Source organism: Suncus etruscus, chromosome 1, assembly GCF_024139225.1.
Source record: "Suncus etruscus isolate mSunEtr1 chromosome 1, mSunEtr1.pri.cur, whole genome shotgun sequence".
Taxonomy (NCBI): Eukaryota; Metazoa; Chordata; class Mammalia; order Eulipotyphla; family Soricidae; genus Suncus; species Suncus etruscus.
This window is the reverse complement of record NC_064848.1, coordinates 3,335,224-3,350,360: the sequence shown is the minus strand read 5'-3', so window position 1 is coordinate 3,350,360 and position 15,137 is coordinate 3,335,224. Positions and strand designations below refer to the sequence as shown.

Genomic DNA, 15,137 nt, shown 5'->3' with positions numbered 1-15,137 from the left:
AATTAATTTTGCGAGAAACAGCACAAATTACCTTGCCAAGTCCCAGTAATTCTCAGAAACCATCAACTCTGCCTACACCAATGAAGGAGAAAGTAGGAGAATCCTATTCCCCTACAGTGTTTAAACCTGTGGATAATTAGTATGGGAGGAGATCACTTCAAAAGTGGAATTAAACCCAATTCTAGTGATCAGAACCTGATTCTAGCTATCCGTGCAATTCCCATCCTTTACAGAAAAACTCCAACTCTTATTTATGTAACTTATCTACTGATTGATTCATTCATTCCTTTTTCCCCTTTTTGTTGTTGCTGCTGCTGTTACTGAGATCGAGTCTAAGTTCATACAAACTTGGCTGTGTTGCACTGGAGAACACACATATGATTGGAGCTCTGGGGATACCTTGCAGCCCCTAAGCCTATCGGGGCTGCCTCAGGCTGAAGGCAGGCACTTTTACCACTGAGAACTGGTTTTACCACTTGAAAGTTAAGCCTAGGTCAGTACAATGGTGAACAGCAGACTTGGGTTCAATCCTGAATACCATGTAATGGTCCCCAAGCATTGCCAGGAGTGAACCCTAAACACCACCTGATGTGGTCTGCCCTCCCCTAGTTCCCAGTCCCCTTAAGAAAATTAAACTTATTACAAACAATAATAGCCCTTCAAAATAGCAAAATAGCATCATCAACATGTTATTCTTGGTAGTTATTCACTTATTCACCAGTCACCTTTGACTGAGAAATTTCACTAGTACTTGTTATTCTTTGAATTTCTGTAGACACTATCTCAGTGTCTCCTCATTCATTGTATGTGGTGCTGCTTCAGAATTACTAAGGCAAGATTCAGTAACACTTCTTGCCTACTCCAAGACTCACTACAACAAGCAGCATAATGTGATGAAGGAAAAATAAAAGCAAGAAATGGGCTAAGGCGATAGCACAGTGGATAGGGCACTTGCCTTGCATGTGGCCAACCTGTGTTGGGCTTTTGAGACATACACCACACACCCAGAATTCATTAAGCTCAGTATTAGTTCAGGGACCAGACACCCCCCACACACACATCCCCACCCAGATTTATTCACACACACACACACACACACATTAAGCTCAGCATTACTTCAGGGGCCAGAGCACATCCCCACCCAGATTTATTCACACACACACACACACACACACACACACACACACACACACACACACACACACACACACACACACACACACACACACATTAAGCTCAGCATTACTTCAGGGGCCAGAGAGAGCACAACAGGTAAGGCATTTGAGACACAGACAGACATACACAGAAGTTAAGTTCAATAATATTAGTACAGGGGCCAAGAATATTCCCTGAGCACCACCAAATGTGCCCTCCCCGTCAAGTAATGCCAGAAATAATTCCTGAGCGCAGAAACAAGATTAACCCCTGAGCAAAACTGGATGTGACCGCCAAAACAAAACAAAAACTTAGTACCATACAGGTTTACAGTATTAAGTCAAAGGGAGAATTTGTAGGCTTACACTCTTGGCAGTAAATAAAATGTAGATGACAGCCAAAAGCAAATGAAAGAATATATAGAGGAAAAACAGTAAGAATTCAAAAACAGCATATTAATCTCAGCAATCAGAGGAATCGAATATTCTTTTGCAAAGCCAGGGAATTTTTGCTTTGAGTTTTTAGTAGACATGTCCAGGATCTGCCTGCCACGGAACAAACTAATCCTAGGGCACTTATCCATTAGAATTGCTGTTGAAAGTCCAAATGAGTAGCCAACTGCTAGGGTTCGCTCACCTTTACCGGTGGAGTGGTTCCAGTTCCCGAGTGTCTGCGAATCTGGCAGCCATTCTGGCTAGGCCTCTGTGGCTTATTGTTAAGTTGAGGCTTCTTTACTGTACCTCCATGGTCATTTCTCACAGAATCAACCTTCTCGGCAGTTGTTTTGCTTAAAAGCTAATTAAGACACATGAAAGAGATTAATGCTCTTAACAAAGCAAGCAAGCATTTAGAAAAAGTTCCTTTCTGATTCGTTTCCTAACTTAAATTTTAAACAGTGCAGTCCTTCTCAATAAAACGTACCACAGAGCTGTTGGCATCTGGTAGAAACTGTCCAAACTCTGATAACAGATCTTCCTGATTTTTAAAGAGACGAGCCACCTGGGCATACACCTCCTGCTCAGTCAATGCTGGAGTATAGTTTCCTCCAGCTTCCTTGGCATTCCGCTGTTCTTTCTGAAATAAAATTGCAAATGCAAACGAGTTCACAGGAGAAGGCCTCTGTTTGAAAACTAACTTTTAAACTTTCTGGGACATATAATGGATGGTACCTATCTGGGCTGAACTTCAAGAAGGAAGTCAATGTTCTTAACACCTATTTTGACTGTAGAATGTTTAAGTCATGAAAGAAGGAACGAGAGAGAAAATATAGGGGTTGGGGCACATGACTTATGTATAATGGGCCCTGGATTCCGCCTCTGGCACCACAAGGTATACCAAGCATAGCCAAGTGCATTCTTGGAGGTCCTGAGCACTGCCAGGTTGGCTTGGCCAATACTTGACACTGCAAGTCCAAGCAGCAGAGCTTCCCCAAGCTCCTGTATTGAACTGCTGTCCCAGTTGGCTGAGGTCTCATAAGCACTGCGTGGATATACCCAAACCCGCAGAACCTTTCTCAAACAAATGAAACCAAAAATCACCGAAAATAGAGTAGAATACAATAGCTAGCTAACAATTCCTCAAATAAATTAGGGGGCCGGAGCTCTAGCATGGAGGTAAGGCGTTTGCCTTGCATGCAGGTCAGTGGTTTGAATCCCGGCATCCCATATGGTCCCCTGAGCCTGCCAGGCGCAATTTCTGAGCATAGAGCCGTGAGTTACCCCTGAGTGCCGCCGGGTGTGAGCCCCCCCCAAAACAAAAAAATAAATAAATCAATAAATTAAAACTGGGACAGAATATGTGAATGCTTAGGGGACTGCTATCAATTGGTAAGATATTGAATTTCTCCTTCTTTTAGAACATATATACTAAGAGAAACATCCTCTCATCTTCCAGATAAAGCATTCCTTTCATGGGGCAGTAAATAAACATTCAGACTTGCTGCTATAGTCAAGCAAATCAAACTGGCTTTACAATATAGGCTAGTTTCAAAAATGGTTCATTTCTGAAGCTGGAGCAATAGCACCATGAGTAGGGTATTTGTACATGACCAACCTGGATCTGGTTCCTGGAAATCCGTATCGTCCTCAGCCTGCCAGATGTGATTTCTGAGTACAGAGCCAGGAGTAACCCCTGAACACTGCTGGGTATGGCCCACTCTTCAATAAAATAAACAAGTAATAATGGGGGCCCGGAGAGATAGCACATCGGCGTTTGCCTGGCAAGCAGCCGATCCAGGACCTAAGGTAGTTGGTTCGAATCCCGGTGTCCCATATGGTCCCCCGTGCCTGCCAGGAGCTATTTCTGAACAGACAGCCAGGAGTAACCCCTGAGCACCGCCGGGTGTGGCCAGAATTTCAAGTTACTCTAGGTATCTGCCCTCAGAAACGTGATGACCTGGCAAAGATGAATTAAAAGGGCAACTTTCTTACCTGATAGGTGTGCAAAATCTCCAGGAATGCTTTGTAGATGTCTGGCTGGCCCTGGAATCTGTTCTTAATTTTATTAACATAGTTGATAGCATGATTAAACTCCACAGGCTGATTGTTTTGCAAGGATGGGGCTGTTCCCAATGAGATTGTCACTGGTGTATGAGGCTGGACAGGTGGAGAACGAGGGGATGCATATGGTGGGAGCGGAGGAGTCTGCTGACTGGCTGGAGTATGTGCTTGTAGTTGGGAAGGCTATAAAGGAAAAAAAGTTTTATTCTCCTAAGGAATATAGATGGTTTGATATAAGCAAGAAAAGTCAAACTGAAAAGAAACAAAACAAGCATGCTGATCAACACAAATCCGTAACCCCTCTGTGCAGATTTTTAGCCCAACTCACATTACACAGAGCAGATTTGAGAAAAATAAAAGCGTGATTTTCGAAAACAATCAGTCTTAATTTTCAAACATACCTCAAAGTGAAAACACCTTTTTGGGGGGATGGGACACACAACAAATGTCAGTACTCAAAGCATACTCCTACCTATATATATGCTCAGGGATCATTCTTGATGTGGTGGGCATATAACAGTGGTCAGACACAAACAAAAGAGGCACCATAACTCTTGCACTATTTTTTTGGTCCCATAAGCGTAACTTTTTCTTCCTTCCTTCCTTCCTTCCTTCCTTCCTTCCTTCCTTCCTTCCTTCCTTCCTTCCTTCCTTCCTTCCTCCCTTCCTCCCTCCCTCCCTCCCTCCCCCCTCCCTCCCCCCTCCCTCCCCCCTCCCTCCCTCCCTCCTTCCTTTTTTTTTTTTTTTTTTTGGAATTTGGGTCACACCCGGCTGTGCTCAGAGGTTACTCCTGGCTCTGCGCTCAGAAATCGCCCCTGGTGGGCCCGGAGAGATGGCACAGCGGCGTTTGCCTTGCAAGCAGCCCATCTAGGACCAAAGGTGGTTGGTTCGAATCCCGGTGTCCCATATGGTCCCCCGTGCCTGCCAGGAGCTATTTCTGAGCAGACAGCCAGGAGTAACCCCTGAGCACCGTCGGGTGTGGCCCAAAAACCAAAAACCAAAAAAAAAAAAAAAAAAAAAAATCGCCCCTGGCAAGCTCAGGGGACTACTTGGGATGCTGGGAATCAAATCACCTCTGTTCTGGGTTGCCGTGTGCAAGACAAATGCTCTCTCTCCAGCCCCCAATTTTTTTTTTCTTTTTCTATTTTTTTTTTGGTTTTTCAGGTCACACCCAGACGTGCTCAGGAGTTACTCCTGGCTCTATGCTCAGAAATCACTCCTGGCAGGCACGGGGACCGTATGAGATGCCGGGATTCATTCAAACCACCATTCATCCTGGTTGGGCTGAATTCAAAACAAATGCCCTACAACTGTGTTATCTCTCCAGCCCAAAAACTATTTGATTTTAAGCCCTTTAGCTCAACAGATAGATATAAAGAAGAAAAAAAAAAAAAGCTGGATCAAGATAGTACAATGGATAGTGCACTTGCCTTACACATGGCCAACCTGGTTAAATCACCAGCATCCCATATGGTCTTCTGAGCCCCACCAGGAGTGATCCCTGAGCATAAAGCCACAGGTTAAGTCCTAAGCATCACCAGATGTGTACCCTCCAAGTTTTTTGGGAGAGATCTTTTTAAATAGATCTTTAATGTCATAAAACAAAAACAAAAATACCAGTTATTGCAGAAACTTTACATAAAATTTTATGGTAGCCATAAGATAGTTCTAATTGTAGGGTACATTATCTCCCATATGTGAGATTCTGAGTTCAATCCCTACCAACATCATGCCCTAATCCCAGTATCACCCACAGGACTGGCACCTAGGTAAGTACCTAGGTACCCTCCCATAGCACACTTAAAGATCCCTATAAAAAAATTAATCAGAGAAAATTTACATAGGAACAGTGTTTTCTTTTCTTTTTTTTTTTTTTTTTGGTTTTTGGGCCACACCCTGTGACGCTCAGGGGTTACTCCTGGCTATGCGCTCAGAAGTTGCTCCTGGCTTCTTGGGGGACCATATGGGACACCGGGGGATCGAACCGCGGTCCGTCCTAGGCTAGCGCAGGCAAGGCAGGCACCTTACCTCCAGCGCCACCGCCCGGCCCCAGGAACAGTGTTTTCAAAAAATCTTTTAAACTAGTACTGTCCAATTAAATACAAATGTGAAAATGTTCTTTTATTTAAATGTAAATATGTAGCTAGTGGCAACTATAAAAATCTGAGTGTTCAAGAAGATACTCAACTACCATCACTACTACCATTAACAGAATTTTCTGCTTAATTTGGTATGAAATAGCCTGATAAATGGAGTAACTTTTGTAAAATGTTTGTCTGTTCACTAGAATTCTCTACCAAGATGATGACTATCTTTGTGCCACCAAAATACTTCAACACAAACTGTTAGATGCTCAGCGGTATAATAAGTGAAACTTTGGAAAGGGTGATTCCTGCAAGTTATTGGTGTGTTGACTTAAACAAGCTTTAGAGCAGGGGTCTCAAACTCAATTTACCTGGGGGCCGAAGGAGGCAAAGTCGGGGTGATCCTTGAGTGCAAAGTCAGTAGTAAGCCTTGAACATTGGGGGGTGTGACCCAAACAACTAAAACAAAACAAAAAAAGTTTCCTCTAGGGCAGGGCCACAAAATGTACGGAGGGCCGTTTGCGGCCCACTGGCCGCAAGTTTTTGAGACCCCTGCTTTAGAGCAAAAGAGACAGCACACACAGGTTAAAGCACTTTGCATCAGCACTGCTTATAGTCAAAAAAAAAAAGCCAGGGGGGGAGGAAAAAAAAAAAAACAGAGCCAGGAGCACCTCCAGTTGGGCCCCAAACTCTCCCATTCTCCTCTCAAAGAGATGTGGTGTATATATGTGAATGACTTTTTACAAATGTTAACTACTGTCACATTCCTGATGAAATTACAGTTAAAAAGAAATGGTTTTTTGGGTTTTTTTTTTTTTTGGGGGGGGGGGCACACCCATTTGACGCTCAGGGGTTACTCCTGGCTATGAGCTCAGAATTCGCCCCTGGCTTGGGGGGACCATATGGGATGCCGGGGGATAGAACCACAGTCCGTCCTACGCTAGCGCTTGCAAGGCAGACACCTTACCTCTAGCGCCACCTTCCCAGCCCCAAAAAGAAATGTTAATAGAGAGGACTGGAGCATGCCTTGTATACTGCTGATCCAGGATGAACCCAGGTTCAATCCCTGGCACCCCATACGGTCCCACAAGCCTGCCAGGAATGATTTCTGATCGCAGAGCCCGAGTAACCCAAGTGACGCCAGGTGTGCCCTAACCCACCCTCCACCCCAATGTTAACAGAGAAAGATCTCTAATGAAATATTTTCTATGATGCCATTTGCTAAATGCTCACCTTACTGGCTTTGGCAGGTGGGGGCTGAGGAGCTGGCTGGGCAGGAGCTGGGGTTGACTGAGCTGAAGGCTGTGAAGGATGCTGGGGTGGTGGTTGAGGCTGGGGTTGGATGCCATGGGTGGGGATCTGATGAACTTGTCCAGGAGTTGTCACATTCACCATGTCATTAGTCTGCACCTCAATCTTGTAGCCAGGGGGCAAGAAGGTATTGAAGCCCATAATCAAGTCAGGATGGCCTTTAAATAGCTGAGAGACTCGACTAATCACTCCTGGAGTGTCAATGCTAATTTAAAAAGAAAAGAAAATATAGCAAGCATAAAATACCCTACAAAGAAACACAAATAACTCACATTCTACAAGAGACTAGATAAAAACTACTACCATGCATATTACAAAATTAATGAAACACAAAGAACTCTTAAATTTCCAAGGCCATTTAGTTTATCATTTTGGACAAATTATATACTTGCTATACTCAGTAGAGTACAATCAGAGACTCAAGATAGTAATCTAATCTACAATTCCCAAGCAACACAATGATACACCAAAATAAATACTTATCTCCATTGTTCAAACCAAGGCAGATATTTGGTCATCACCTAATGATTCACCAGACTTACTCTTCTGGCAGTACTTGGATTGAACTGGGGCAGGCCACATGCAAGGCCAGTTCCTTAACTTTTACTCTATCTCTCTAGACCAGTGGTCCTCAAATTTTTAAACAGGAGGCCAGTTAGTTCACTTTCCCTCAGACTGTTGGTGGCCGGACTCTAGTAAAAACAAAAACTATGAACAAATTCTTATGCACACTGAATAGATCTTATTTTGAAGTGAAGAAACAAAAAGGGAACAAATACAATATGTGGTCCACGGGCCGTAGTTTGAGGACCACTGCTCTAGACTCTCAAAAGAGTTATTTTCTTAACAGTTTAAACTATGCCAAAATCTTAACTATGTAAGAATATTATTGAATCCTAATTCAAAGAACAAACAGCCTAAGTAGCTAGTACTATTAAGTGGCACTACAACTAGCTACTAATTTGAGATACAGTTCTAAGGAAATTCAGTTTAGAAAAACTACATGGGGGCCAGAGTGATAGCACAGTGGGTAGGGCATTTGCCTTGTACGCCGATAACCTAGGTTTAATCCTGGCATCCCAAGCATGCCAGGAGTGATTTCTGAGCACAGAGCTAGGAGAAACCCCTTAGCGCCGGCAGGTATGGCCCCCAAACCAAAAATAAATGAATAAATAAAGTAAAAAATAGGAAAAAAAATTGACTAAGGCCAATAAATTTTATCAGAGCGATACAATAAAAGCATGACCCTAAAGATTTCCTTTGGGCCGGAGAGATAGCATGGAGGTAAGGCGTCTGTCTTTCATGCAGAAGGACAGTCATACAAATCCCGGCATCCCATATGGTCCCCTGTGCCTGCCAGCAGCGATTTCTGAGCATAGAGCCAGGAGTAACCCGAGTGCTGCCGGGTGTGACCCAAAAACCAAAAAAAAAAAAAAAAAAAAAAAGATTTCCTTTATCTTTCAGCTGTTTAGAAAAAGTTACAACACCCTCCTCTCCAAAAATCAGCATTCTAAGCACAAAGCTTGAGATCAATAACAAATTTAACTTTACCTCTGGGATTTAAATTCCTTCATGATGTCAAGGAAATCATTGTAGACCTGAGGTTGACTACCAAACTGCAGCTTCACCTGGTCAAGATAGGACAGTGCGTCCTCCACCTAAGGTAAGGGTAAATCTCAATGTTATAATAATAAAATGAACACACACATTACAAAAAACTCAGTAAGTAAAAACTAATACCTAAGTAAAATATATATAGTAAGAAAACTTAGTAAATACACAGAAACATGTTGAAAACTAGCATGAATGCCAACAATAAAACTCAAGCTTAAACTAAAAATCAATAAGATCTATAGCCTGACTTTGAATAAATTTAGAGAGAATGATCAGTAAAGAATAATATAATGCATCATTTGCTTATTTTATTTATCTCCAAATCTAAAGCACATCAAACAAGTCCAAAGTGAAGGCTTCCGTTAAAAAAAAAAAAAAAAATTGGGACTGGAGCAACAGAACAGCAGTAGGGCATTTGCCTTGCACGTGGCAGATCCAGGATGGACCCTAGTTTGTTCCCCCCGTGTCCCTTATGGTCCCCCTAGCCAGAGTGATTTCTGAGCGCATAGCCAGGTGTAACTTCTGAGCGTCAACTGGTGTGGCTCAAAAAACAACAACAACAACAAAAACAGACAAAAAAAAAGCGATAACAAAAAACACCATGAAATTCCCACTTTACAGAAATAAAATACAGCAGGCATGTTGCTTGTTTTGCACAGGGCTGACGTGAATTAATCTCTGAGACCCTAACTGCTCCTTGAGCTAACCAGTAGTGATCCCTAAGTGTAGAGCTAGGAGAAAACCCTGGTGTATCCCCAAAACAAAAACAAGCCAATTGAAACAATCACACCGACTTCAAAATGACAGGAATTCCATTTAAGCTACAGGTATAACTAATGTGCAAATAGGGACTTGAATTACTGACCAAAATGTAAAAATTTGAATAGATTTAGAAAAGAAGAATCTCTGAGTAGATAAGGGAGGTGAGAGAGAGGGTGTATTTACTAAATTATAAACAGGACACTCACAGCTTTGAAAAGACAGGAAGTTGTAATTCTGATGCAGGACAACTTAATTTTTACTCATGAGACATTCAAAGAAATTAACTACTCTAAGACATTCTAAATTATATAAAACATAAATAAAATTCAGAAGTAAACACCTGGCTTATTAACATCTACACTTAACATAGATGTATAATTTATTAAGTTCAAATAAATTTCAAGAGTTGTAAAAGTTCTATTATGATTCTGGTTGTTAGTATTTCCATCTATCAGACACAGATATAAATGGGTTTCCTTGTTTTTCTTTTCTTTTCTTTTCTTTTTTCTTTTTTTTGGTTTTTGGGCCACACCCAGCGGTGCTCAAGGGTTACTCCTTGGCTGTCTGCTCAGAAATAGCTCCTGGCAGGCACGGGGGACCATATGGGACACCGGGATTCGAACCAACCACCTTTGGTCCTGGATCGGCTGCTTGCAAGGCAAACGCCGCTGTGCTATCTCTTCGGGCCCATTTCCTTGTTTTTCAAAAGTATAGTATTGTGGGTAGAGCTTCACTTACACATGACTGACCTGGGTTAGGTCCCAGGCATCACATATAGTCTCTTAGTACCCCCAGGCATGATCCATCCCTGAGCCAGAAGTTCTGAGCATCATCAGCGTGGCCCAATCACACCCTCAAGAAAGTAGAGCATTTCAGGCCAACAAGATAGTACAGCAGGTACGATGCTTGCCCTGCATGTGCCAAACCCATCCTTGATTTCTATTACCACATATGGTCCCTTAGCCCCATCAGGAGTGATGCTTGAGCCAGAGCCAGGAGTAAGCCCTAGGCACTGCTGGTAAGCTTTAGGCACTGCTGAGTGTGGCCCCCAAATTAAAAATAAACACACACACAAAAGAAAAGTAGACTAGTATCTGTTTAAAATCATTTGGTGGGTTACTTGGGGAGGGGTGGGATGCAATAATAGTCCCACATAAATTAACAATAACAATAATTTGAAACAAGTCCTTTAGAAGTTGCAGTTAGAGAAGCGATTGGGATGACCGATCAATTTCCCTCCTCCAATAGGCATTTATATATCTTGCATTTATTTATTAACAGAGATCATACTCAGAGGTGAGGTTGGAGTAAAAAGCCATTACTATAGTCCCAAACCTCCCAAGGTTTGTTTGCACTGTTGTAGGGAACCAAATAACCATAAAAAGGACTTGATAAATATGTGCCAAATAGGTTTTCCTGGCATTAAATACGTATATCACACTAAACATACTGCAAATAATTCAAATCTTCCTGGTCACTAATCTGCCAGAGACACAAAGTATATCGACAATGCTGATATTAAACAATCCAACCACCCTTACTCAACAATTACAAAGGAATATAAATGATTCCCTAAAAACTGACTCAAATGCTTATAAAATCATTTTAAGACTGAACTAAAAATGGCAATGTGGAAATAACTGTCTTAAATTACATGAAAGAACAAGAAAATATTTTACCTTTCCAAGTTAGAAAGAAAATTCAAAAAGTTATTTTGTTTAGAAATCAGAAGAGCTTATAAATAAATGAACAGAGAAAGAAGTCCTAATTCTTTCTACCTGTGACTCACTCCAGAACCAACTCCAAAGCCCTTTCCTGCTTCCTTGCAGTTTCTATAAAACAAAGGACAACCCACATACTTAAGCCCATGAGTCCTATGAGCAATGTGTGTAAAACAGGTGCTGTGCTTTGATAGGGCAGCTGAATAAAGCTGAAGATAGAAAGTCAATCTTGTTAATTTCAAACAAAATTTATTATCTTTTTCAAAATTAGTCGTTAAAAGCTATGATACTAATATGAAATTTAACCACACCAAACTAATTTATTTAACTTTAAATATTTTAAATTTGAGGAGTCACACTTAGCCGTGCTGGGGCTAATTCCTGGCTCTGTGCTCAGAGATTACTCCTGGCTGGCTTGGGGGAATATAAGAGATGCCAGAAACTGACCCAGGGAGGCTGTATGCAAAGTAAGTGCCCTACCAGCCATACTATATCTCTGCCCTCAATTCTCTTTAAAGATTATGCTTCAATAGTAAACTCTTATTAGTTACTTAAATCTAATACAAAGTAAGGTTCAAATGACTGTAGGACTGTATTTGTTAAGCCACTAAACAAGTTCCTGAGAACTCATATCAAGAACAGAGGGAGTCTGCCTTAATGAGTAGCATGAATTATTACCTGCAAGCCAGTTAACAGAACACATGACCAAATGTAGAACTTTTTTACAGTTTTAATTTCCAATAGTTAGTTTTAAGTTTTATAGAGGTAAAATTAGAAAAGCTGAAACCAGGATCACATATATTAGAAACTAACACTTATATGAGCAGAGAGGAAGTTGAATGCGAACACAAGCTCCTGCTCTTCACAGATCCTTGATTTTCAAAGCACAAAATCCTATATACAGCCTATACTTAGAACATATATAAACATTTCGTACTTCAGTCTTCCCCAAAAGAAATATGTACTTCAAAGATGGACCTGAAAATGCTATTCATTTCAATTACTTACAAACAGGAATAAAGATTAAAGCTACTGGGCAGGTCTACAGTTAACCAAGTGAGTAACCAATAAAACCTTAAGAGCTAGCAATCGTAATCAGCCTGACAAAAAGCAAATTTCCCTGATAAATATTCCTTACACTTCAATTTATCCTTGTCCAGATGATTGAACAGCATTAAAAATGAGAAAACAAGAATGGGCAAATTCAAAAAAATCAACGCATAGGCCGGAGCAATGGCATAGTGGGTAGGGTGCTTGCTTTGCACACAGCCTACCCATGTTCAATCTTCGGCATCCCATATGTTGAGCCCATCCATATTCCGAGCCCTCCATAATGCCTGAGCACAGAGGCAAGAGTAACCCTTGAGCACCACCAAGTGTGACCTCACTCAAAAACCAAAAACAAAAACCAAAAACCTTTATTTCATACAAAAATAACAATCCCCCAACCATGATAATGCCATAGTATCTATGAACTATATATTCCACAAGCACTTTATGAACATATTTTTTTTTTTTTTTTTTTTTTTTGGTTTTTTGGGTCACACCCGGCGGTGCTCAGGGGTTACTCCTGGCTGTCTGCTCAGAAATAGCTCCTGGCAGGCTCAGGGGACCATATGGGACACCGGGATTCGAACCAACCACCTTTGGTCCTGGATCGGCTGCTTGCAAGGCAAACACCGCTGTGCTATCTCTCCGGGCCCATGAACATATTTTTGAACCAGAAACTGATGCTAAGAATTAAAATCTAAAGTAAGTTTTAAAACGTAAAAAAAAGCAAACCTTCTTGTAATTCAAAAAGTAAAATTCCTAGTCTGCTAAAAGTTGCAATATACAGGTTACCATCAATATTTCCTGAGAGAAACTTTCTGACGGTTAAAAAAATAAAGTAAGAACCACCTTGAGCCTCTGAAACTGCTGCTGTCCCTGCACTGGTGCAACTGGTGGGGCCGGATGAGCATGACCCTGGACCACCTGGCCTCCATGGGGCTGTACAGCTGTCGGGTGATGATGGCTGCTATGCACTGCTGCTATGGTAGGCCCATGACTGCCGGAGCTCTGTGGCACAGCTGAAACCTACAGTGGACAAAATCCAGATAAGAAACTTCAAGGTTTGTGTTTTCTTCAAACAAGTTTAAATGCATGGATACTCATTTCTGCACACATAAACAGAAAACCAAATTTATCACAGAATCAATTCTGATTAATGTCACAGTCCCATGATAAAGTGAAGAGTTCCAAGGAAAAGTGGCTTAAGAACCACAATTTCTTTTTGTTTTTGGCCTACACTTAGTGGTGCTCAGAGCTTATTCCTGACCCGGTGCTCAAGGATCACTCCTGGCAGGGGGTGGGGAAGGCATACAGGGTGCCAGGGATTGAACACAGATTGGCTATACCCGCTGAACTGTTGCAACCAGAATCACCATTTCTTACTTCAACTCGGTTGGTTTTTTTCTTTTCCTTTTTTTCCTTTTTTTTTTTTTTTTGGTTTTTGGGTCACACCTGGCGGCACTCCAGGATTACTCTGGCTCTCTGCTCAGAAATTGCTCCCGGCAAACACAGGGGACCATATGGGATTTGAACCACCGTTGGTCCTGGGTTGGCCACTTGCAAGGCAAACGCCCCACCACTGTGGTATCTCTCTGGCCCTGTTTTTTTTTTTCTTTCTTTTATTCTCATTTTCATTCCTTCTGTTCGTTTGTTGTTTGTTTTCAGTATATACTTGACAGTGCTCAGGTCGGTTTCCTGGCTGGCTTGGGAAACCTGATACAGGGTGCTGGGAATCAAACCCAGGTCAGCAGCTTGCAAGGCAAATGTTCTAACTGCTATACTATTACTCCAACTGTCCCTCTTTTTGCATTTAACTGAATAGTAAAAATTGCCTCTTTATGGGGTCAGAGATAGCATGGAGGTAGGGTATTTGCCTTGCATGTAGAGGACTGTGGTTCGAATCCCAGCCTGTCAGGGTCGATTTCTGAGTGTAGAGCCAGGAGTAAGCCCTGAGCGCTGCCAGGTGTGACCCAAAAACAAAACAAAACGAAAAAAAAAAAATTGCCTCTTTATTAGATTAAATCACTGACATCCCTATTGGTGGGTTCCTGCTTACCTGATAGCTGGGTGTCACAGAGTACTGAATGCCTGTGGCTGACTGCATGGTCTCAGATACTGCTTCATATACAGCAGGGGCAGGGGCAAGCACCCGATGCTGGTGAGGAAAAGTTTCTGTGCTGCCAGGGATCCGACGCTGCTGGGTTGCATACACCGGTGACTCCTGGTCATCCAAACGTCGCTTCATTCTGCGTTCATGCTCAGGGATACACTATAAAACCTGTAGAAACCCAAAGCAATAAACATGTAAACCCATTTTCATTCTAGTACAATGTGTGTATAACATAAGACCAGTTATCTAAATCTATGTAAGACCAATTAAAGAACACAGAAAACGTACTCATTGTTAAAATGGTCACTCAGTAGTTTAAACACATGCCAGACAGTCAATCGAGTATCAAAATTGTAGACAAATCGCACTACGTTTGAATTAAATTGAAATTGCGGAGCTGAAAAAGATTTCCAATTAAAAACATGATCAGAGGCCCAAGAAATATTACAGAGTAAGACATATCTGTGCTGCACATCTGACACAAATTTATGCCCAGCACCACATAAAGTCCCTCAAAAGTGATGCTTGAGCACAGCTCAAAAAACAAACATCTTTCTTTTCTTCATTTGCTAGTTTTCTTAAAAGTAATCATTCAAATAGCATTTACATATTCACACGCTACTAAAATATTCTAGTGTTTTTTTTTCTTTTCAAAACCTTTAATGGTGGGGCCAGAACGATGGCGCAGCTGTAGTGTTTGCGTTGCACGAGGCTGACCTAGGACAGACTGCAGTTCGATGCCAGGGTGTCCCATATCGTCCCATAACCCGAGTGTAACTGGGTGTGGCCCAAAAACAAAACAAACAAACAAACAAATCCCTGTAGTGGTAGT

General features: G+C 41.8%; 1 protein-coding gene across 1 annotated transcript in view; it reads right to left on the bottom strand.

Annotated features, from left to right (window-relative positions):
* The window catches only part of SIN3A (SIN3 transcription regulator family member A), a 53,767-nt gene extending 39,276 nt beyond the window's left edge, over positions 1-14,491 (bottom strand). The window contains 7 exon segments of the mRNA XM_049778598.1: positions 1,792-1,950; positions 2,077-2,229; positions 3,585-3,836; positions 6,971-7,253; positions 8,600-8,706; positions 13,045-13,221; positions 14,252-14,491. Of these exon segments, the coding sequence (XP_049634555.1) occupies positions 1,792-1,950; positions 2,077-2,229; positions 3,585-3,836; positions 6,971-7,253; positions 8,600-8,706; positions 13,045-13,221; positions 14,252-14,440 (1,320 nt within the window). The 5' untranslated portion in view covers positions 14,441-14,491.
* Between the last annotated feature and the right edge of the window lie 646 nt (positions 14,492-15,137).